We start from the raw sequence: 25264 nt of genomic DNA, 5'->3' as shown, positions 1-25264 counted from the left end.
AACAATTGGCATATCACCGTTGTGGCTTTTGCGTAGGTAAGAAACATTCTTGCTAGAAACCCATAGCAGCCATGTAAAACATGCAACAACAATTAGAGGATGTCTAACTTGTTTTTGCAGGGTATGCTATGTGATGTGATATGGCCAAAAGAATGTGATATGTGATGTATGAGATTGATCATGTTCTTGTAATAGGAATCACGACTTGCATGTCTATGAGTATGACAACCGGCAGGAGCCATAGGAGTTATCTTAATTTATTGTATGACCTGCGTGTCATTGAAAACGCCATGTAATTACTTTACTTTATTGCTAACAGTTAGCCATAGTAGTAGAAGTAATAGTTGGCGAGACAACTTCATGAAGACACGATGATGGACATCATGATGATGGAGGTCATGGTGTCATGCCGGTGATGAAGGTGATCATGTTGCGCCTCAAAGATGAAGATGAAAGGCGCAAGATGATATTGGCCATATCATGTCACTTTATGATCTGCATGTGATGTTTGTCATGTTTACATCTTATTTGCTTAGAACGACGGTAGCATAATTAAGATGATCCCTCACTAAAATTTCAAGAAAGTGTCCCCCCTAACTGTGCACCATTGCAAAAGTTCATTGTTTTGAAGCACCACGTGATGATCGGGTGTGATAGATTCTAACGTTCGCATACAATGGGTGTAAGCCGGATTTACACATGCAAAACACTTAGGTTGACCTGACGAGCCTAGCATGTACAGACATGGCCTCGGAACACAAGAGACCGAAAGGTCGAACATGAGTCATATAGTGGATACGATCAACATGAAGATGTTCACCGATGATGACTACTCCGTCTCACGTGATGATCGGACACGGCCTAGTTGACTCGGATCATGTAACACTTAGATGACTAGAGGGATGTCTATCTAAGTGGGAGTTCATTAAATAATTTGATTAGATGAACTTAATTATCATGAACATAGTCAAAAGGTCTTTGCAAATTATGTCGTAGCTCACATTTTGGTTCTACTATTTTAGATATGTTCCTAGAGAAAATTTAGTTGAGAGTTGATAGTAGCAAATTGTGAGGACTAGGTCCATAAACTGAGGATTGTCCTCATTGCTGCGTAGAAGGCTTATGTCCTTAATGCACCGCTCGGTGTGCTGAACCTCGTGCGTCGTTTGTGGATGTTGCGAACATCTGACATACATGTTTTGATGACTACGTGATAGTTCAATGTGTAATGCTAATGGTTTAGAATTGAGGCGCCAAAGATGTTTTGAAACGTCGCAGAACATATGAGATGTTCCAAAGACTGAAATTGGGATTTCAGACTAGTGCCGACGTCAAGAGGTATGAGACCTCTGACAAATTTCTTAAGCCTGCAAACTAAGGGAGAAAAGATCAATCGTTGAGCATGTGCTCAGATTGTCTGAGTACCACAATCGCTTGAATCAAGTGAGAGTTAATCTTCCAGATGAGATAGTGATGGTTCTCCAAAGTCACTACCGCCAAGCTACTAGAGCTTAGTGATGAACTATAACATATTAGGGATAGATGTGATGATCCTTGAGCTATTCGCGACGTTTAACACCGCGAAAGTAGAAATCAAATAGGAGCATCAATTGTTGATGGTTAGTAAAACCACTAGTTTCAAGAAGGGCAAGGGCAAGAAGAGATACTTCATGAAACGGCAAATCAGTTGTTGCTCTAGTGAAGAAACCCAAGGTTGAACCCAAACCCGAGACTAAGTGCTTCTATAATGAGGGGAACGGTCACTGAAGTAGAACTACCCTAGATACTTGGTAGATGAGAAGGCTGGCAAGGTCGACATAAGTATTTTGTATATACGTTATATTAATGTGTACTTTACTAGTACTCCTAGTAGCACCAGGGTATTAGATACCGGTTCGGTTGCTAAGTGTTAGTAACTCGAAATAAAAGGCTACGGAATAAACGGAGACTAGCCAAAGGTGAGATGACAATATGTGTTGGAAGTGTTTCCAAGGTTGATGTGATCAAACATCGTACGCTCCCTCTACCATCGAGATTGGTGCTAAACCTAAATAATTGTTATTTGGTGTTTGCGTTGAGCATAAACATGATTGGATTATGTTTATCGCAATACGATTATTCATTTAAGGAGAATAATGATTACTTTGTTTATTTGAATATACCTTCAATGGTCTTGCACCTAAAATGAATGGTTTATTGAATCTCGATCATAGTGATACACATGTTCATGCCAAAAGATATAAGATAGTAATGATAGTACCACATACTTGTGGCATTGCCATTTGAGTCATATTGGTATAAAACGCATGAAGAAGCTCCATGTTGATGGATCTTTGGACTCACTCGTTTTTGAAAAGATTGAGACATGTGAACCATGTCTATTGGTATATACGCATGAAGAAACTCCATGCAGATGGATCATCTGGACTCACTTGATTTTGAATCACTTGAGACATGCAAATCATACCACATGGGCAAGATGACTGAAAGGCCTCATTTTCAATGAGATGGGACAAGAGAGCAACTTGTTGGAAGTAATACATTTGATGTGTACAATCCAATGAGTGCTGAGGCACGCAGTGAATATCATTATGCTCTTACTTCACAAATGATTTGAGTAGATTCTAAGTATATTTACTTGATGAAACACAAGTCTGAATTATTGAAAGGTTCAAGTAATTTCAGAGTGAAGTTGAAGATCGTCGTGACAAGAGGATAAAATGTCTATGATATGATCATAGAGATGAATATCTAAGTTACGTGTTTGGTACATAATTAAGACATTGTGGAAATTGTTTCACAACTAATAGCGCCTAGAACACCATAGTGTGATGGTGTGTCCGAACATCATAGATGCACCCTATTTGATATGGGGCATACCATGATGTCTCTTATCAAATTGCCACTATATTTTATGGGTTAGGCATTAGAGACAACCGCATTCACTTTAAATAGGGCACCACATAATTCCGTTGGATGACACCGTATGAAATATGGTTTAGAGAAACCTAAGCTGCCGTTTCTTAAAAGTTTAGGGCTGTGACGCTTATGTGGAAAAGCTTCAGGCTGATAAGCTTGAACCCAAAGCAGATAAATGCATCTTCATAGGACACTCAAAACAGTTGGGTATACCTCCTACCTCAGATCCGGAAGCAAAAGTGATTGTTTCTATAAATGGGTCCTTTCTCGAGGAAAAGTTTCTCTCGAAAGAAGTGAGTGGGAGGATGGTGGAGACTTGATGAGGTTATTGAGAGATCACTTCAACCAGTGTGTAGCAGGGCACATGAAGTCGTTCCTGTGGCGCCTACACCAATTGAAGTGGAAGCTGAGGATAGTGATCACGAAACTTCGGATCAAGTCACTACCAAACCTCTCAGGTCGACAAGGATGCGTACTACTTCAGAGTGGTACGGTAATCCTGTCTTGGAAGTCATGTTGCTAGATAACAATGAACCTACGAGCTATGGAGAAGCGATTGTGGGCCCGGATTCCAACGAATGGCTCGAGGCCATAAAATCCAAGAGGATCCATGTATGAAAACAAAGTATAGACTTTGGAAGAACTACTTGATGGTCGTAAGGCTATTGGGTACAAATGGATTTTAAAAGGAAGATGGACAATGATGGTAAGTATCACCATTAAGAAAGCTCGACTTGTCGTTAAGATGTTTTCCGGCAAGTTCAAGGAGTTAACTACGATGAGACTTTCTCACTCGTAGCGATGCTAACAGTCTGTTGGGATTATATTAGCAGTTACTGTATTATTTATGAAATCTTGCAGATAGGATGTCAAAGCATTGTTTCCTCGACGACTTTCTTGAGGAAAGGTTGTATGTGATACAACCAGAAGGTTTTGTCAATCCTGGAAGATGCTAACAAGTATGCAAAGCTCCAGCAATCCTTCTAAGGACTAGAGTAAGCATCTCGGAGTTGGAACATACGCTTTGATGAGATGATCAAAGATTTTGGGTTTATACAAAGTTTATGAGAAACTTGTATTTCCAAAGAAGTGAGTGGGAGCACTATAGAATTTCTGTTGAGTATATGTTGTTAACATATTGTTGATCAGAAATGATGTAGAATTTCTGGCAAGCATATAGGGTTATTTGAGAAGTGTTTTTCAATGGAAAACCTGGATTAAGCTACTTGAACATTGAGCATCAAGATCTATAAGGATAGATAAAAAACGCTTAATAGTACTTTCAAATGAACACACACCGTGACAGGATTTTGAAGGAGTTCAAAATAGATCGGCAAAGAAGGAGTTCTTGGCTATGTTATAAGGTGTGAGTATTGAGTAAGACTCAAGACCTGACCACGACAGAAGAGAGAGAAAGGATGAAGGTCGTCCCCTATGCTTTAGATGTAGGTTCTACAATATGCTATGATGTGTACCGCACCTGAAGTGTGCCTTTCCATGAGTCAGTCAAGGGGTACAAGAGTGATCCAGGAATGGATCACAGGACAACGGTCAAATTTATCCTTAATAACTAGTGGACTGAGGAATTTTCTCGATTATGGAGGTGGTAAAAGAGTTTGTCGTAAAGGGTTACGTTGATGCAAACTTTGACACTAATCTGGATGACTCTGAGTAGTAAACCAGATTCATATAGTAGAGCAGTTATTTGGAATAGCTCCAAATAGCGCGTGGTAGCTGCATCTACAAGATGACATAAAGATTTGTAAAGCACACATGGATCTGAAAGGTTCAGACCCGTTGACTAATAACCTCTCTCACAAGCGAGATATGATCAAACACCATGGGTGTTGGATTCATTACAATCACATAGTGATGTGAACTAGATTATTGACAATAGTGCAAGTGGGAGACTGTTGGAAATATGCCCTAGAGGCAATAATAAAATGGTTATTATTGTATTTCCTTGTTCATGATAATTGTCTATTGTTCTTGCTATAATTGTATTAACTGGAAACCGTAATACATGTGTGAATACATAGACCACAACATGTCCCTAGTGAGCCTCTAGTTGACTAGCTCGTTGATCAATAGATGGTTATGGTTTCCTAACCATGGACATTGGATGTCATTGATAACGGGATCACATCATTAGCAGAATGATGTGATGGACAAGACCCAATCCTAAGCATAGCACAAGATCCTGTAGTTCATTTGCTAAGAGCTTTTCTAAATGTCAAGTATCATTTCCTTAGACCATGAGATTGTGCAACTCCTGGATACCGTAGGAATGCTTTGGGTGTACCAAACGTCACAACATAACTGGGTGGCTATAAAGGTTCACTACAGGTATCTCCGAAAGTCTCTGTTGGGTTGGCACGAATCGAGACTGGGATTTGTCACTCCGTATGACGGAGAGGTATCTCTGGGCCCACTCAGTAATGCATCATCATAATGAGCTCAATGTGACTAAGGAGTTAGTTATGGGAGTATGCGTTACGGAACGAGTAAAGAGACTTGCCGGTAATGAGATTGAACGAGGTATTGGAATACCCACGATCGAATCTTGGGCACGTAACATACCGGTGGACAGAGGGAATTGTATACGGGATTGATTGAGTCCCCAATATTGTGGTTCATCCGATGAGATCATCGTGGAACATGTGGGAGCCAACATGAGTATCCAGATCCCGCTGTTGGTTATTGGCCGGAGAACGTCTCGATCATGTCTACATGGTTTCCGAACCCGTAGGGTCTACACACTTAAGTTTCGGTGACGCTAGAATTGTTATGGGAATTGTATGTGGTTACCGAAGGTTGTTCGGAGTCCCGGATGAGATCCCGGATAAACAAGGAGTTCCAGAATGGTCCGGAGGTGAAGATTTATATATGGGAAGTCCAGTTTCAGTCGCCGGAACGGTTTCGGGGGTTATCGGTATTGTACCGGGACCACCGAAAGGTGTCCGGAGGTCCACCGGGTGGGGCCACCTACCCCGGGGGACTTAATGTGCTGAATATGGGAGGTAACCAGCCCCTAGTGGGCTGGTGCGCCCCTCCCCAAGGGCCCAAGGTGCCTAGGGTTAGAAACCCTAGGGAAGGGGGCGCCTCCACCTTGCTTGGGGGGCAAGCCTCCCCTCCTGGCCGCTGCCCCCCTTAGATGGGATCTAGAGGGGCCGGCCCCCTCTCCCCTTAACCCTATAAATAGAGGGGGTGGGAGGGATGCAACACCTCTTCTCTGGCACAGCCCCTCCCTCCTCCAACACTTCCTCCTCCTCCGTAGTGCTTGGTGAAGCCCTGCAGGAATACCACAAGCTCCACCACCACGTCGTCGTACTGCCGGAGCTCTCCCTCAACTTCTCCTCTCCCATTGCTGGATCAAGAAGGAGGAGACGTCCCCGGGCTGTACATGTGTTGAACACGGAGGCACCATCCATTCGGTGCTAGATCAGATCTTCCCCGATTTGAATCGCCGCGAGTACGACTCCATCATCCGTGTTCTTGTAACGCTTTCGCTTAGCGATCTTCAAGGGTATGAAGATGCACTCCCTCTCTCTCTCCCGTTGCTAGTATCTCCTAGATTGATCTTGGTGACACGTAGGAAAATTTTGAATTATTGCTATGTTCCCCAACAAAAGATTGATATATTGGAAGGCTACATTCGGACATCGGAATGGTTCGGGTCATTTCGGATAAGTTTCGGAGTACCGGGGGTTACCGGAACCCCCTCCGAGAAGTTAATGGTCCTTAGTGGGCTCTAGTGGAGAGAGGGAAGAAGGGCCACAAGGTGGCGCGTGCCTCCCCCCTGCCCAAACCGAATTGGACAAGGGGTGGAGGCCGAATCCTATTAGGTTTGGATTCCTAGTAGGACTCCACCCCCATGGCGCGCCTCCCCTCTTGGTCGGCCTCCTCCTCCCCCTCATTTATATACGTGGCCATGGGGCACCCCATAGACACACAAGTTGATCAAGTTGATCTTTTGGCCGCGTGTGGTGCCCCCCTCCACAGATTTCCACCTCGATCATATTGTTGTAGTGCTTAGGCAAAGCCCTGCGTCGGTAACTTCACCATCACTGTCGACACGCCATCGTGCTAACGAAACTCTCCCTCGACCTTAGCTGGATCTAGAGTTCGTGGGACGTCACCGAGCTGAACGGTGTGTAGATCGCGGAGGTGTCGTACCTTCGGTGCTAGGATCGGTCGGATCGTGAAGACGTACGACTACATCAACCGCGTTGTCATAACGCTTCCGCTTTCGGTCTACGAGGGTACGTAGACAACACTCTCCCTTCTCGTTGCTATGCATCACCTAGATAGATCTTGCGTGATTGTAGGAAATTTTTTGAAATTACTGTGTTCCCCAACAATTCGGACATCGGAATGGTTCCGAAGAAGTTCGGGTATTTTCTGGAGTACCGGGAGGTTACCGACACCCCCCGGGGAGTTGTTGGGCCTTAATGGGCTTTAGGGAAAAGGAGAGAAGGGCCTCAAGGGGTGCCCCCCCCATGGGCTGGTCCGAATTGGACTAGGAGGGGGCGATGCCCCCTCCTTCCTTCTCCCCTCTCCCCCCTCCCCTTCTTCTTCTAGTTGGAATAGGAAAGGGGAGGCGAATCCTACTTGGACCGGGAGTCCAAGTAGGACTCCCCCCTTGGCGTGCCCCCTCTAGGGCCGGCCTCCTCCTTCCCCTTCTTTATATACGGGGGCAGGGGGCACCCTAGAACACACCAAGTTTTTCCTTAGCCGTGTGCGGTGCCCCCCTCCACAGTTACACACCTCAATCATATCGTCGTCGTGCTTAGGCGAAGCCCTGCACCGGTAACATCATCATCATCGTCGCCACGCCGTCGTGCTGACGGAACTCATCCTCATCCTCAACTAGATCAAGAGCACGAGGGACGTCATCGAGCTGAATGTGTGCTGAACGCGGAGGTGCCGTACGTTCGGTACTTGGATCGGTTGGATCGCGAAGACGTTTGACTACATCAACCGCGTTACTAAACGCTTCCACTTTTGGTCTACGAGGGTACGTGGACACACTCTCCGTCTGGTAGCTATGCATCTCCCAGATAGACCTTGCGTGATCGTAGGAATTTTTTTGAAATACTACGTTCCCCAACACTATGTTGAATAATAAATAAAGATGGCCATATGCAATGATTGATGCAGAGGCCGGGGATCTTCGCCTCCTTTTCCAAAAAAATAAAATTTCACATACATACTAGATGAAATTAGTTATGTCACATTTAAGTCCTCCACAACACGATCAAGACGCTGTAAATTTGGTGCAAATTGTTGATTGCTCCTTGGCGCATGATTTTTTTCAGGGGCTCCTATACGGCGCTTCTGGCGCCAACCGAGAAGGTCGGGACTTCGGCCTGGCCATCGGCCAGTGGCTTGGTGATATAAAAGCACTCGCGCTACCACTCTTTCATGGTTTTGATGAATGTTCCCTTGAACGAGTCGACATGCTAGTTCTTGTTGATCATGCCCCCCCCCCACACACACACACTCTGCGAGTTCGGAGCCGTTGGGCTTCGGCTTGATGCCGAACGTCTTCAGCCACAACCCAGAGTGTGGCTTGACACTGAGGAAGGCCTCGTAGGCAATTATGAACGACGTGAGGTGGAGGATTGAGTTCGGAGCCAGATGATGGAAGTCGAGCCCGTAGTAGAAAAGGATCGTGCGCACGAAGGGTGTAGCAAGAACCCCAGACCTCGGACGAGGCGGGGAATGAAGAGGACCCTCTCCCCTAGCTTGGGAGTGGGTACTCGCTGGTCTGGCTCCAGTGGCCAGGTGGCGACGTTGACGGAGATATACCCCGCGCTTCGCAGCTCCAGGGTCGTGCCCTCCATGATGGAAGAGCCGGCCCAGTGCCCCTTTAGGGTGGCTTCAGCCATTGCTAGGAGATGGAAGCTATGGATGCTAAGGGGGATGAGTGGATTCAGAGTTGGATCTGGGCGCTGGAGCTCGAGGGGTAGTATGCAAGGGGGTATGAAGGCGTGAAAATTGTTACTGCTTTCCCTTTGCTCTTATAAGCCTATGAATGGCCAAGAGCCCCCCCGTCGCGCCATAGAAATCACCATGACCCAAAAAGATGCCATTATGCACATGGGAGGAAGCAAAATCTTGTTGATATACCTTAGAAAACGGGCATGATCTCTGCTTCGACGGGACATGCCAATGAGAAGATCGCCTCGGGCCGCGATTCGAGCAACAGTAATTGACCCGCCTAGTTATAGGTGGTGACGTTTTGGAAAAGTTGTCAGGCAATATGTACTATTCACACATATGCGGTTGGCCTTCGAGGCTAAGTTATCTCGCGTCTTCGGATGCTGGCAAGTTTGGTTGAACCATGCTCAAAGGGTGGATTCCTTTAAGAAAAGGCCTGATGAAAGCTTGTAATAAACGGGAGGATCCCAGATCATCGAAAGAGGAAATCGTCTATCGAGTCGAAGACTCCAAAGCCGAAGTCGTACAGCTGAAGAAGTGCGTCGTCCTCGGTGTCGAAGACCAGTTCAGTGGCTACTGACGATGTCCTGGAGTAGGGGGTACCAACCTAGTTGGCCCACAATCCATGGGCCGAACTTATGGGCCACTGTTCTCACAAGGAAGGATTCTGGAAGCCTCACAGTTTGACATGATAAAGATGGACTCTGCCGAAGACTTGACATGTACTCAAGGATAGCTTAGGCCACCGTCATGTGCATCTTTAGATTGGCGGCCGACCATGTGTGGCCCTAGGTACCCCCTGGCATCTGTATAAGTTGAGGGGTTTAGCCTGTAGAAGATCAATCATAATCACATCCACCAAGCTCTAGGGTTAGAACACAACTTACGATCTCGAGGTAGATCAAGTTTGTACTCGATACACAATCATCAATACAATCAAAGTAGGACATAGGGTATTACCTCCTCTAGAGGGCATGAACCTGGGTAAATACCGTCTCCTTCGTCCCTTGATAACCATAGATCTAGGATCCATAGCTCGGGACCCCCTACCCTGAGGTCTGCCGGTTTTAGTAGTGACAGCTGGGTTAATAGGTTAGTTCCCAAAAACGATACTCCCTCCGTTCCGAATTACTTGTGGCACGTATGGATGTATCTAGATGTATTTTAATTCTAGATACATCCATTTCAGCGACGAGTAATTTGGGACAAAGGGAGTATAAAATAGCATAAAATGCATATAAAGTATTCAAGATTAATAATATAATAGCATGAAACAATCAAGAATTTAGATAAAGCTGGCGACGTATCAGATGTTGCTCGTGGAAGTGTCATGGGTCATGTATTCACGGTGGTAGCAGATGTTGCTTTTAATGCATAGTCTTGTTACCACAGGGAGTACTTTCAAAGGAAAAGAAGGAAGATGAGCATTCTTATCACCCCGGGCTAGAATCTCCTCACACAGGTTCAAGCAGTCAACATGCGCTTTGTTGAAACTGCGAAACCATCTAGACACTACTTCATCCGCTTCTTCCTTGGAGTATTTTTTTCATGAGGAATCAATGTAGCATCGATCGTCAGTTGATTATTTTCAGCTATTTCGGTAGTAGAAAATCATTTTTTTATGGAGGACCAATTAGCAACCTGGGCAATTTGTCTCGCTGTCCTTGCCAATCACTTGGGAATAATATTCATCCCTAACCTCCTCATCACTGTTCTCATCTACCATTTGGGCATCATATTCAGCGCTATCCTCCTCGTGATCGCTACCATCCTTGTCATCGATGTCCTCCTACATCACTTGGGCACGGCATTGGTCGTCCTTGTCCACCTGTGTGCTCACGAGGCAAGCCATGGCGACTCGCCGCTGTTGATCGAGGGAGGGCGTGGTAGGGGAGGCACCGGGTTTCGCGTGCGGGCGTTTCATGTGTGCATAACCGCTGCCTAGGATGGCATATTTCTCTCGGAGAGCGAAGGGATAATAACGTAATAGAGTAACATTAGATTGAAAGTGAATGGATGACTAGTCCTGATTTCTGTTGATTCTCATCTGGAAAAGATGAAAAGAAGATATACATATAGAAGAGATGAGAAGAAGAGGTACTTATTCGGGGGCATCCTTCAAAATAGATGCCTTTCGACAATAAAGAGAGAAGGGACATGACTCTTTGGGGTTGAACACACCCCTTACCAATAACGGTTTCTTAATTAACATGTACTACTAATTAACCATAGACATGTGTTAATTTATTCCTAACATCCACATCGGGTGAACGATCATCAGTAGCCATGTCGTCTAACTGGTTGCAAGTCCTTTGGAGCAAATAACACCCTCACAACAAACTGACCATACTCTAGGATCGAGTCGTTTGGAGAACTAATAGTTGCAGCCACCCCATCTTGGAAAGTCCATTGAAACACCATTTTCTCCACTTGTAAGCGAACATCCAATTTCCCCTTCTCCCTCACGGCGACGACATGTTGGTTTAGGCTCCCGCTCCCAACGAATTTGTCACCAAACAGCACAATCTCATGATCAAAGCCACTGCTGAAAGAGGTAAATCTCAAATGATGAGGATGGTCAACCTTTGCAAAGATTTGTATCACAGCCTCAACACTCAGTGAAAGGAACATGAAGTCTATCTCCAAGCTGCAACTGTCACCTGGAATCCGTCCTGTTCGCATCTCATCAAAACGTGACTGGAAATAAATCTCAACATACGCAGAGAGCAACTGTTCGTCAGGCGATCCATCTCCCTCCTTCACCCATAGATCAACTTCCAGTAATGCCTGATCCGGTGCATACGTCCCTCGACAGGGGCTACAAAGAGGTAAGGTGAAAAAATCCTGCAATTTGACAACTCGTCAGAACTAACCAAAGTAATCCACTCGCAAGTAAATTAGCATTTATTAACAGAATAAAGTCTTAAGATATGCATCTTCATGTTTAAATCAAGTATAGAGTAGACCCTTTCAGTCACTCTGTTTCAGAATACAAACATATACAGACGAATTTGATGTTGTCCACAACGACCGGCGGAGAGGCTGGTAGCAAGAGATGGAGAGAAAATGCTCTCGTGTATGTGTACTGCATGAGCAGGGTTGGCATGAAGATCATCAGGGAGTGTGCTAGTAGTAAGCTAAGCGATGGTAGTGGTCATAGTAAGAACCATGAAACTGTAACAAGATAGCCATGATTTTTAACACATGCCCAATCTCCAGGGGGAGTGTTGATACTTGGTATCAGACTGTCTAACAATGGCAGTTGACGAGTCCTAATGGAGTAGTTTGTTGGTGATTTTTTTTAACAAAAAGAGTAGCCTGTTGGATGCCAATGTATGACTCCAGTTGTAAGCCAGCCCAGTTTAACTGTTATACATAGGGTTGTTGGGTTCTAAAGGGATCAATGCACCCGGAAATTTCCCCCAAATTCTACAAAAAAGACAAATAATTTGAAAATAAGAAAAGCTACAATCTAAGGGGTGTGGTTATGGCGTGCGTTGATGCCCAATGACCATTTAATTAAGCCTAGATGTGTAAATGAACAGCACGGGAAAAAGCCCAGTGATCCAAGCTTATTTACTCTCCCCCTGCATCCAGTTGGATTTTCTTAATGCCTATGTATATATAATCAAAATACTGCCTTCCGAAAATGAAAGCAGAAGAATATAAATCTGATTACCAGGTTTTTATGTTTTTTGTGTAATCATATAATATTTTAGGAATCTGATGGCATGTTGATGTATAGAATGTTTAACAACATGTACCTTATAATGTGTTGACCCTTGAAAATGAAGGACTACTTGCATCTACTCGAAGATAATTTTAAAACATGGGCAAAGAAGCTAATTGACATAATCTGTTATGGCTGTACATCCACTGTTCAGAAAAAAATAACTATTCTTAAAACAAACAGGCCTTAATTACCTGCTCAATTGTGACAGCATCCTCTCTCCGATGGTTAAAGATAAGATTCCGCCGTGGTTCCAGAACATCTCTAACAGCGAAAATTCCATAAACACTAACGGGATAGGATTCATAGCTTGCCAAGCGCAAAGAGAAGACCTGTAGCATGGTTCTTGGATTGGGATACCCAAGAATTGATGCAGCTGCAAATATAGAGGACAAAAAGGCAAAATGCTGAGTAAAAAACATAAGCAGTGCAACTGCAGATTACTACTCCCTCCGTTCCTAAATACAAGTCCTTTTAGAGATTCCAATATAGACTACATACGGAGCAAACTGAGTGAATCTACACTCTAAAATACATCTATATATATTTGTACGTAGTCTATACTGAAATATCTAGAAAGACATATATTTAGGAAAGGAGGGAGTAAGATTGAAAGGCCCTTACTCGTGGAAGTGTCATGGGTCATGTATTCGCGGTGGTAGCAGATGTTGCTTGTAATGCGTAGACTTGTTACCACGGGGAGTACTTTCAAAGGAAAAGAAGGAAGACAAGCATTCTTATCACCCCGGGCTAGAATCTCCAAACGCAGGTTCAAGCAGTCTCCATACGCTTTGTTGAAACTGCGCAACCATCTGGACACTACTTCACCCGCTTCTTCCTCGGAGTATTTTTTTCCTGAGGAATCAATTCAGCATCTATCATCAGTTAATTATTTTCAGCTATTTTTCTAGTACAAAATCATTTTTTTCATGGAGGACCAATTAGCAACCTGGGCAATTTGTCTCGCTGTCCTGGCCAATCACTTGGGCATAGTATTCATCCCTAACCTCCTCATCATCACTGTTCTCGTCTGCCGTTTGGGCATCAGATTCATCGCTGTCCTCCTCGTCATGGCTACCATCCTTGTCATCGCTGTCCTCCTCCATCAGTTCGGCATGGCACTGGTCGTCGCTGTCCAACTGTGCGCTCACGAGCTCAAGAGCGCGCAAGGAAAACCGATCTGATTCTGCGCAATTGAAACAAACAATTGATCAATGATGTCGTATTGGGTTGGCACAAAGGATATGCGAAGATCAATGGGGCATAGAGTAGAGGTGCACAGATAGACTCACCTGTGGACACGAGCGCATGGTCATCACGGGGTTCTGTAATTTGGGCCGCGGGGCCGCCTAGGGATGACGGCTGATCCGTGCAAACGCTGGGGTGGCCTTCTCCGTGAACAGAAAGGCAGAGGATCTCAGTATCCTCTGATCCACGCCGGAGCTGCCCTTCCGTTGGAGGAGGCGCCATTACCACGCGAGGGTTTCTCTGAAGACGGCGGCGCTTTGTGGTTCGGGCGTTTAGCGAGAGTAGGAACGCTCACATCAAGCCGAGCGCAACATGGACCGGCCTGCGCGGGAGGCCACTGCCTCGTTTTTTTTCCTGTTTCTTTCACTTTTTTGTTTTCGTTTTTTGATTTTTTAAATTTTGTTTACACTTCCAAATGGTCAGATTGCAAAGGTTAGTAAATTTGTTCTCCAAAATCTTTTTTTTTGCGATGGTAATAGAGTTTTATTCCATAGTCACAGGGTTACAATCGAGAGGCACAAGTTCCTCCACACACGGTGGTCCTCGACCCAGCCATACAGCAGTTGTTCGCTCTATACGACTGTAAGAGGCCAGACGATCTGCTACCCTATTTTGTAAGCGGCTAATTTTCATAGGAATAAAAACTCTATCTACCATGAGATGACGAATCTCATTTACAAGATGCCCATAGGCAGATCTAGATAAGCTAGTACCAGATAAAGAGGAAATAGCTAACGAAGAATCAGACTGGACGATGATGGGAAGCTCGCAATGCTGGATCGCTATCGCCATGCCCTGCATTAGCGCATGTAGTTCCGCCTCGAGTGCGTTATTGCAATTGAAGATGTAGCGATAAGCAGCGAAGATAATACTTCCATCATGCCTCCGTAGTACCATACCTGCTGCAGCTGACCCATCCGTTTGAGAAAAGGCTCCATCTACTGATAACGAAGCATGGCCCGGCGGAGGTGGCGGCCATGGAGGGGCCTGCGACACCACCTTTGCGACCCTGCTTTGCTCCTGCACCATCGGCATCTTGCCCTTGATAATTTCGTCCGTTGAGAACCTTCTGGCCAGGTCCAGCGATTGCATGTAGCTCTGTAGATATAACACCGTAAACGGAATCGAAGGCACTTCCGTCCCATGTGATAAATCATTGCGAAGCGACCATAGACGCCACAGCAACATGATCACACAGTCCTTCAAGAAGTCATCACAATTTGCAAAGACATTTAGTAACCAGTCTTTTCCCGTATCTAGCAAGTCTTCCTGCCGGGGTAGTTTCCATGCCGCCCTCATTTGTGGCCAAACCTCTTGAGCATAATCACATGCAACGAGCGCATGGAAGCTAGTCTCTTCTTTTTTTGCACATAGAGAACAAGTGTCTCTCTTTGTAACGTGGTGATATTTCTTGCATGCATTAGTGGCCAGCGCCCCAGAGACCACCTTCCATGCAAATATTTTCATTTTTAGTGGCACTCTAGCATTCCAAATACATTGCCAAACAGGTCTTTGTCCGGTGGGATGAGTACTGGACGCACCCACCATGTTCTGGGCCTGATCTAGCGTGGCAAGACGATAGGCACTTCGGACCGTGAACTGTCCATTCCTTTTCAGAAACCAAGCTAGAAAGTCTTGCCCGTTTCTCGGTGAGGTGCGTATTTTCAAAATCTCACGAACATCCAGTTCCCAAAAGTGTTCCCTTAAGAGCCGCTCCTTCCAAGCACCATGCTCGTCAATAAAATCTGCAACCCAATGTAGACGGCAATTTCCTTTCGGTGTAACTGGACGCAGGTTATGGCCTCGTGGAATCCAAGCATCTCTCCAAGTTTTGATTAACGAACCATCTCCCACATGCCAAATAATCCCTTTCTTCACAAGCTCAAGACCATGGACAATTCCTTTCCATACAGCAGACGAATTAGCAAGGAATACCGTGTCTAAGAGATTTCCGTGGGGGAAATATTTAGCTCTGAGTAATCTCGCGCATAAACTTTAGGGGCAATCCAGCAAACGCCAAGCCTGCTTTGCAAGCAGGGCCTGGTTGAAAGCTCGCATGTCACGGAAACCCATGCCACCCATAGCCTTTGGTAATTTTTTTTGTATGTGTCTAATAAAAATGTTGGCATAACAAGATGATATGATGGCAAATTTGTGTGCCATTTCTCTTGGCAACTTGTGTGTTTATCATACGGTCATGGCAACTCTGTTCATATGGCAAAAATCTTGGACATATGGTACTTTTTATTCATACGTCATGTCAAGCTTTGTGCGTTGAAGCAATGCAAGATCATGGCAAAATATGTGCCATTTCATTTCCCAGAAGGATGGCAAACTTAGTTGCCGGGTTAGGCTTGTAGGGTGGTCTACTTACCAATTTGACAGCTTAAATTATAAGCAGTTTAACATGGTTCTTCTTACCTATTAATGCAAGATCAAGTAGTGCGTGTGTAGATTTTTCAAAAAAAAAAATCAAACTGCATGCATAAAAATATCCCCATTTAAAGTATGAAATATACATTATATACATAGTGAGACATATTTTTATGTTGACATTTTCCTTAATATATTGGTCAATGCTTGAATTTCAAAAAAACTTATACACCTAACGTTCTGGAACGAAGTAAGTATATTTTTTTCTAGTCAAATACTCCCTCCGTTCCAAAATACTTTTGGAGAAATGAATAAAAATGGATGCATCAAGATATGTTTAGATACATCCATTCTTTCGACAAATATTTCCAGACGGAAGGAGTATATAATAAATTTTTTACCTAAAATACGAGGAAGACTTATAAATCGAGTCTAAGGATATATTGACATGGAGAGAGTTTTTTCAATGGGTCTGTCTAGGACACATCTAGATATGACATAATTATGTCACATCTAACCTGATGTCCACTATGTTTGTGGTCTATTTTTTTGTCTCAATTTTTTTTTATTCTTTGTTGATGCGTTATTTGTGGAAGCTTAGATATGACATCCTTAGAAAACATCTAGATGTTAATTAGACAAACTGTTTTTCAATAAAAAAAACAAATGCTAGATGTTGTGTACTCTAAGGCATCTCTAGCGGAGCCAAAACCATAAAATAACCATTATTTTAGGGTTTGGGTGGAAAAACGGATCCTGTCATATTCCTTAAAATCGGCTGACCCGTATAGTTTTCTGAGGAAAACCTTAAAACGAGACTCCAATGCTCCCTTTGTTTCAAAATATAGTGCATGCATGGTTCCCGCGCTTCAAATTTGACTATGAATTTAACCAACGAGACCAACTGTAGCGGGAGCAAAAATTATACGAGTGAATTTATATTCAAAAGAAGTTCTCAATTATATAATTTTTCCTCCCGCCGCAGTCGGTCTCGTTGGTTAAATTGATGGTCAAAGTTAAACCTCGGAAAACGTGGACGCACTATATTTTAAAACAAGGAATACCTCGTATATTTAAGGATTCAAGATAAAATTTTCAGTTCCCCTAAAAAACAGTTGGCGGGAGGGAAGTTTCGGGTCCAACCGCCACCGGCCGATGCCGCTATCCAACCCCGCCCCTCTAGCCAAATATCCGACGAGACAAGCCTGATTCGTACGGGACCGCCCACCTCTCCTCCCACCACCGTCGTTGGGCGATGCCGCCTCCTCCTTCCCTACGTTGGCCTCTCACCGCCACGACCACGACCGCAGCGTCGGCTCGTCTGGCCGCGACGACCGTCCACATCTTTGGGTGGCCGCGCCAAAGGACGACTGGCCTTACCGCACCGCTGGCATTGTCGTGCTGGCCTCTAGCGCCCTCCTGCCGGTCCTGCTCGTAAGCAGCTTTGTGCTTGCCGTCATTCGGTGTCAGGCGATAGTGGAGGGCTGCCGCATGCGACAGATCTTGGCCGGGAAGATGGAGCGAGTGGGCGGCCGGCTGGCGTTGCGGACGTGGGCGGGCGGCGGTGTTGGGAGTGCGTGCGTTGGAAGGAGAAGGCTAACCAGAGAAGGAGGAAGAGAGAAATAAAATCCTAATTGGTGGGTCTGTCTGTATCCTACGGAATCCTAATTGATGTGTACTGCTCTTTCAACAATACAGTACACACCCCTCAAAAAAAAAAGGGACTGTCTATTCTACATCCAGATGAAATCCAATTTACTTTCATCCATATTTTTCAGCAAACTAAAGGATGACAATTGTCCTCTGTCCTGTGTCACTTGTCCCCTGTTTCTTTTCTGTCCCGCTTTTAATAAAGAGAGTAACGGGTCCACACCCCAACTTGTTCAACACGAACAGAGGAACAGCTAAAACAGAAGATCAGAGAACCACAACGATACATCAAAGCTTTTCCATGACCACTAAGCTAAAGCAAACAAACGGAGGAGGAAAGGACCAAGATCATGTCAGCTAAAAATTACATGACAAAGTACAAGAAAATTCAATGTAAAATACACTAACAAACACAGTAAATTCTATCATGCCCCTTAAGAATTAAAGTGTAAAATGCCTTAAAATGTCACTGTAAAATCCACTAAAATGGCACTGTAAATCCACCAATAAACCAAATGGTTTGCACTGGAATAAACTGGATCGTGGGGCAAGAAATACTACAGCTAGAGGTGAGCATTAGGCAAGACACATACATCGTGGGGCAAGAAGCTACTGGCACTAACGGCAAGTACATGGAGCAAGCAATGAAACACCAGGTGGGAAGCACTATTAATACAGGACAAATCTTGATATGAGAATGAGCAATGCTTATGTGGTTTTAAGTACTGTTAAATGTTTGTCAATTGCATGCTTGAATATCTTTCTAATTTTAATGCCTCAAGCGTTTCTTACACAAGGGAGCCTAGAGAGAAATACTGGTAGAGTAAACAAGGACACACAAAAAGGTAAATGGAAAATGGTAAATCAAGTCACCTGAAAGCATGACCTTAAACCAAGAAAAAAAGATAAATGGCAAGGGATAGAAAACAAACTAACCTCTCATATGGGCCTTAGATCACTAGACCAACAAAATTACTTGCTTAACCTGCACATTAACTAAATAAAAAACACACAAAAAATGGTGGAGAAGGATAAAATGAGATACAAGGAACAATGATCATTAAGAAAGGGACCCCTAATATAGAATCAATTTTTTTAAGCACTGTAGTATTAACGTGCTCAAATAAGTACTGCCGAGTCACAGGCATAAAGACATGACAGTATCCAACAACCTTACAATCAAAATGAAACATAGAACCACTACTAAACAAATACTACTATGCTCAGATTGCATGCTACTTTGTTCAGATTACATGCTACTGAAAAATAAAACTCAGTCACCATTTGAGCTAGGACTGCGCACATGCTGAACCTCACTTGGCATTGCCTCCCTACACACAAAAATTCAGAGAGACCCGGATTAGTAAAAGAAAAGAAAAGCGAAAAAGAAGAAGAAGAAAATGAAACAGATGACAAGGAAAATAAGAACATACATCACCAAAGAAATCAGTGACAAAAGATTTGTCAGAACTGTTCAAGGGGCTGAAAATGCATGTCATTCACATATTTGATCCTAAGATTTGGAATGTCTACACTGGAGAAAAGGATTGACATCTGAGTTCTTGGTGTGAAAATTTCCATATACTTAAATGTAAAGACACCACAATCATGGCTGAAAAGTTACAAAGAACACAAATAAGAAAAGAAGCTTTCATAGAAACTATATAAAATTAAAACAAAACATGAAAAGGGCAACAAAAAGATACCGATTATCTTGCTTAGGAACAGCTGGGTGCAACACATCAAACTCTTCGAAAATTAATCCTTCTATGCATCATAGGAGTGATATACACATTCCCAAAGCCTGATGAAATTATGAATCTGTATTGGAACTAAAAAAAAATAGGAAAGCATACCAAACCAATTTACTGTAAATAACAGAAAATAAGAGCATTGTAGCTAAAGAGATATCAGTAGAATTAAAGTGCTTCTTACACTGAAATAAATGACACTAAAATGCACTAGAGCAAAGCGATGAATACAGTGCATGGCACTAAGATTTACACGGTAAAACCACTAAGAATTATTGTGTGAATCCACTGAGACTTGCACTGTAAAAATCCAATAAATAACTACAGTCTAAATCCATTGAGAGTTACACAGTAAAAATGCAAATAAGATAATTACAGTGACAATCCCATGAGAGTTACACTGTAAAATCCACCAAGATATTACACAGTAAAACCACCAAGAATTACGGTGTGAATCTACTGAGACTTACATAGTAAAAATACAATAAATAACTACAGTGTAGATACATTGAGAGTTACACAGTAAAAATGCAAATAAGATAATTACAGTGACAATCCAATGAGAGTTGCACTGCAAAATCCACCAAGATATTACACAGTAAAACCACCAAGAATTACGGTGTGAATCCACTGAGACTTACATAGTAAAAATCCAATAAAGAATTACAGTGTAGATCCATTGAGAGTTACACAATCAAAATGCAAAATAAGATAATTACAGTGAAAATCTAGTGAGTGTTACACTGTAAAATCCACTAAGATATTACAGTGTAGATCCATTGAGAATTGCACTGTAAAATTCACTAAGATACATTTCAAAAACTAAAGAATTACATTACAATAGCACGAAGAATTACAGTGTAAATCCACTGAGGAATTACACTGTAAACCCACTGATAATATCACTGTAATTGGATTTACACTGTAAAAACAATTAGAATTACAGCATATCAGTTGTATTACAGTGTAAACCCACTGAGAATTTCAGTGAAAAGATCCCCTGAGAATTACATTGAACTTCCACTAAAGATTACAATGTAAGAACCCACTAAGAATTATAGTAAAACCACTAAGAAAATACAGGTGAAAGCTACAGACAAAGATCAGACGGCTCACACAACGGACGAAAGCGAAAAGTTTCATCCGGATGAAAATTAGCAATTCCAAAAATCAAAGCTACAGCAGAACCATCCTACATCAATATACAGACTCAAGAATGTGAAATCCAACGGCAAACTAGCATCAACACTTACAGGCTAGAATGGGAATTACATTGGAAGTCCACTAGAAATTACACTGTAAAAACAGAAAGGAGTTACACTGCGAAACCAAATAAAAATTACACTGAAAAACCAATAGGATTACACTCTAAACCCAGTAGGAATTACACTGAAAACCAATAGGAATTACATTCTAAACCAACTGCAGATCTAATGACAGTTACAGTGCAAATCCAATGAAAATTAGAGTGTAAAGCCAATGAGAAGTACAGTGTAAATCCACTAGGAATTACATTGTAAAACCAAACAGGAATTACATTGCAAATCCAATAGGAATTACACAGTAAATCCATTGAGAATTACAGAGACAATCCCAAGGCGAGGGGACCAACCATGCATCCACACAGTGACAACAAAAACGGCCCAGGTGAAAATTAACACATAGACATACTAACTAACAACACTGGACAGCAGGGGACTGAACACGATCCACTATGTTCAAATTGCACAATATCGCGTACAGATCAATCAAACAGAGGATGGAGAGGAAAGTTGGGAGAGGTTCAGAGAACAGAGAAGGTTCAGACTTCAGACTTAACTCGTGCATGTCCAACTAATATACAGAGCACACACACACACACACCCTGTCATGTGGGCACACTAGTCAGCCCACCACACCCACTCGAGGCTTCACCCTCTGCCACCATGCTGGCTGCCTGCGCCATCGCCTGGATCATCAGGTTCAGGCGACTCGCTGTCCGCTGACGCGGGTGAATCACACATACAGATCAATCAAACTAACAAGTAGCCAGAAACACTAATCAAATTCACATGGCTGATGAGTATCAATCGGAGAAACAGGCGCAACCTCACACATCTACACCAGAGGCTGCAGGAGATCAACACAAGCAACAGATCTGACCGAAAAAACCACAGTCCACAGGCACTGACATGCAGATTTGAGAAACAAACAAAAGAGAGGGAATATACCAAATCAGACGAACAAAATCGACGGGTGGCGAAATAATGGGGCCGGGGTGGATGAGGGGGGCGACAGATGCTGCAGGCCTTCGGCGGGAGAAACAGCGGCGAGGCGGAGGGGGCGAGGCAGAGGGAGGGAGAGCACGGACAAGTCACCACCAACCAGCTGGATCGAGCGGCGAGGGGGAGCTCCAAATCGCCATGGCAATCTCTCTCACTCGCCTCTATTCCGTGGTAGTGTTCGAAATGACAAAGGGGATCAAGCGGCGAGGGGAAGAGACAGGGGGAAGCTACACGGGTAGGGAAAAAAAAGCACCGATGCGGGATAGCGAGCGGAACCTAACGGATCCGCTAGCGAAGAAAAATACAAATCTCGTGACATAGATCGCACGGCCCAAAAAACGGATGAAAGCCAATAGTTTTCATCCGTATGAAAATTAGCAATTCCGAAAAAAAAAACAGTACAGTACACATCACTCCCTAAAAAAACAGAGCGCGTATCACAGAAATCGATCCAACGACGCGAGGTTCACGGGCACGTTAGAAGATCCGGGTTCCGTAGGATTCAAATCACTACTCATCTAGTACCTTGCTCAACGTCCGATAACAGTTTCGCGGTATCCTTCTCAGCCTCCGGCGACTCCTCCTTCGAACCATGAACGGCGGATCCTCCATCTCCATCGCCGCCTTCCAAGCGAGAACCCTCGTGCTCCACCTGCTGCATCTCCGACTCCGCCAGCGACTGCATCCGGGCACGATCCCTGTCCCGGGGATAGCTGCAGTACAGGAAGGAGTATATGGCGGCGCAGACTGTGAACGGTATCGCGATGGCCGTGTACAGCGCCTTGGCCAGCGACGCCGCGTTCTCCCGATCCAGCTGAGTGCTCGTCCCCTTGTCGTCCGGCCTGTACCCGTACACGCGCTGCGCCAGGATGCCGACGATCGGCGGCGCGAACGACGACAGCACCGTCTCGAACGACCTGTCGAGCGCGTATATGCTCGTTCTTGATTTCTCCGGCACGATCTCCGCGAAAATTGGGCTGCAAAATTTTGATGTTTTTCACATGAATAATGAGTCCATTTTATAAGTTGAAAAGCTTCTGGGTGTACGGCGGCGAGGCTTACAAGTTTGTGGCAGGGCCGTTCCAGGAGATGAACACGCCCATGACGAACAGGACGACGCCGTGGATGACGCCGGTGGACGGGTCATCGGGGAGCCCTCTGAGCAGCACGGCGGCAAGGGGCACGGCCGAGCCGGCGCTGATCTGCGATAGGACGATCCTCCCGGCGTCCGGGTATCGCAGGGCGAGGAGGTCGCCCAGCTTGCCCCCGATGAGGCCGCCGAGGGAGCTCGCGACCCAGAAGATGGTCATGAGCACGGCTGTCTCCCGGTGGCTGAACCCGATGAGCTCGAGCCACATGGACGCGAAGGAGGAGAGCGCGGACCACGGGAACGAGCCGCTGACGCCCTGCGCCACGAAGATCTGGAACGTCGGGATCTGCACCACGAACTTGGCCTCCGCGATCATCTCCTCCACCACCTGCCTTGCCTGCCGCACGGCGGGCTTCTCGTCGCCGCCTGGGCCGGCAGCCGCGTCGCCCGTGGGGAAATGGGGGTCCACGGAGAAGAACCAGTTGAGGGCACCAACGGCGACGCTAATTCCCGCCACGAGGTGGAAGGCGATGCGCCAGCCGGCGATCCCAAGGACCGTGGTCTGTGCCAGCAGCAGGCCGACGAAGCCGCCGGCGATGAGCCCGATGCAGCTTGCGAGCTGCAGCCAGCCGAACGCCGAGCCGCGCGTGCCGTCGTCCGTGGAGTCGGCGACCAGTGACTGGATCGATGGTACCACGAGCGCGAGGCCGATGCCATTCAGTCCCCTCGAGATTGCTACCTACCGTACAAGTGGACATTTCAAACTGATGTACTGACAATGAGATTAGACAAGAAATCTGAGCTTGCAGCGCTAGTACTTGCTAGTACATGATTGTCCAAAAATAGTATTAAATGGAAAATTACTCTCTAGTGCAATATTGCGTCTGAAACTCTGAATTGAAGTGTCAAAAGAGAGAAGAAAGACACCCTGGATTTTCACATGTTTGTTTGTAAGGAAATCAAATCCATGAAAGCCAAAGCAGGGGGAGCTAATATTTCCTTTTCGACGAGCGGGCCATAGTCTTTCCCGTGTCCTGAAATCTAACTTAACAATGTCACTATACATTTCGAAACTTGTCAATATTTTGTCCTGATTCCTGAAAGATTGTGCTTGCTGTGTCCGTAGTCACAAGCATTATAAAGCGGGAGTGCCTAAAACTCATCTAGCTGAGTTATAATATGGTCTCATTCACCTGAGGTAAGCTGATGTCACGTGATAGTTGTCCTAGCCCGCTTTTGGTTGTTCCTCGTAACCAGGCTCCCGAAATCCAACGCGGTCTGGTGGTGGCGTCTATTGGGCTGTCAAATTGTTTTAATTCCCGCACAGGCCGTTTGGGCTTTTCGGCCTGTTCACAAGTCATTGGGTGTTAAAACAAGCCGGTCCATTGGAGATGCAGCGCTGTATCACATGGGTCATAAAAAAAAGGCCGAAAAAGCGCTTATATGGGATCTTGAACTCACGATCTAACAATGCTGAATGTGTGCTGTAAGCCACCACAGCTGATGGGCATTGTTACACCATGAAACTTTCAAGAACTATCTATCATGAGAGATCGAACAGTATTAGTACCTTCTCAAATATTTCTTGAAAAATTATATTTAAAAAACTTGAAAACATCTTTAGAAATTCCCCGAACATTTTCTGGATTTATGAACAAAATTTGAAAACCTTAATCTTTTTTGAATTTGTGAACAGATTTTGAACAAACTGGAAACATTATTTTGAATTCCCCAACTTTTTTGAATTTGTAAACAAAATGAAATAAAGTAAACACAATTCAAAAACAGGAACATTTTTCAAATTTCTGAACAAAATTTTAAAACGTGCGAGCATTTTTTAAATTCACGGACTTTTCTTAATTCATGAATAAAATTTCAAAATATGAACGTTTTTTAAGTTTAGAAAGTTTGTGTAAACACAAAATTTTGATAAATTTGCAAATATTTTTTGAAAATAATGAACATTTTTTAAAAGAGAAAAAACTTGAAAAAAAGAAAAATAAAATGTAAAAGGAAATAAAACGAAAAAAGAAAAGGGAGAGAACATGTAGTTGCAACCACCCTAAAAAGTTGCCACTGCGACTACCCTAGATAAACTTGCAGTTGCGGTAGGCCTTAAAAAACATGCAATTGCGACTACCCTAGAGAAACTTGCAGTTGCGACCGGCCTTCAAAAACATGCAATTGCGACTACTCTAGAGAAACTTGCAGTTGCGACCGGCCTTCAAAAACATGCAATTGCGAATACCCTAGAGAAACTTGCAGTTGCAACCGGCCTTCAAAAACATGCAATTGC

General features: G+C 44.3%; 2 protein-coding genes across 8 annotated transcripts in view; both read right to left on the bottom strand.

The window, feature by feature from the left end:
- Nucleotides 1-11139: 11139 nt before the first annotated feature.
- On the bottom strand, nucleotides 11140-14062 carry LOC119309537. Its single transcript, XM_037585521.1, has 5 exons — nucleotides 13885-14062; nucleotides 13542-13778; nucleotides 13217-13447; nucleotides 12787-12968; nucleotides 11140-11706 (listed from the first exon to the last, which is right to left on the bottom strand). Exons 1-5 carry the CDS (start codon nucleotides 14060-14062, stop codon nucleotides 11140-11142), a joined length of 1395 nt encoding a protein of 464 aa, XP_037441418.1.
- A 4871-nt stretch (nucleotides 14063-18933) lies between these two features.
- Nucleotides 18934-25264, bottom strand: part of LOC119309199 — an 8353-nt gene continuing 2022 nt past the window's right edge. The window contains exons 2-6 of one of the 7 annotated variants that reach the window (XR_005150384.1): nucleotides 22941-23707; nucleotides 21825-22855; nucleotides 19570-19695; nucleotides 19297-19475; nucleotides 18934-19194 (exon numbers count right to left, since the gene is read on the bottom strand). Coding sequence is in view for 1 of the 7 variants with exons in the window: in XM_037585234.1 (XP_037441131.1) it covers nucleotides 22393-22855; nucleotides 22941-23707 (1230 nt within the window). In the remaining 6 variants the exon portion in view is untranslated. Of the gene's footprint in view, nucleotides 19195-19296; nucleotides 19476-19569; nucleotides 19696-20149; nucleotides 22856-22940; nucleotides 23708-25264 lie in introns of those variants that run through there. The other 6 variants (XR_005150383.1, XR_005150385.1, XR_005150386.1 and 3 more) reach the window with 6 other exon arrangements.

This window comes from Triticum dicoccoides, chromosome 5B (assembly GCF_002162155.2).
Source record: "Triticum dicoccoides isolate Atlit2015 ecotype Zavitan chromosome 5B, WEW_v2.0, whole genome shotgun sequence".
In the NCBI taxonomy this organism is placed as follows: Eukaryota; Viridiplantae; Streptophyta; class Magnoliopsida; order Poales; family Poaceae; genus Triticum; species Triticum dicoccoides.
The sequence above is the reverse complement of the archived record's forward strand: the minus strand, read 5'-3'. Positions and strand labels throughout refer to the sequence as shown.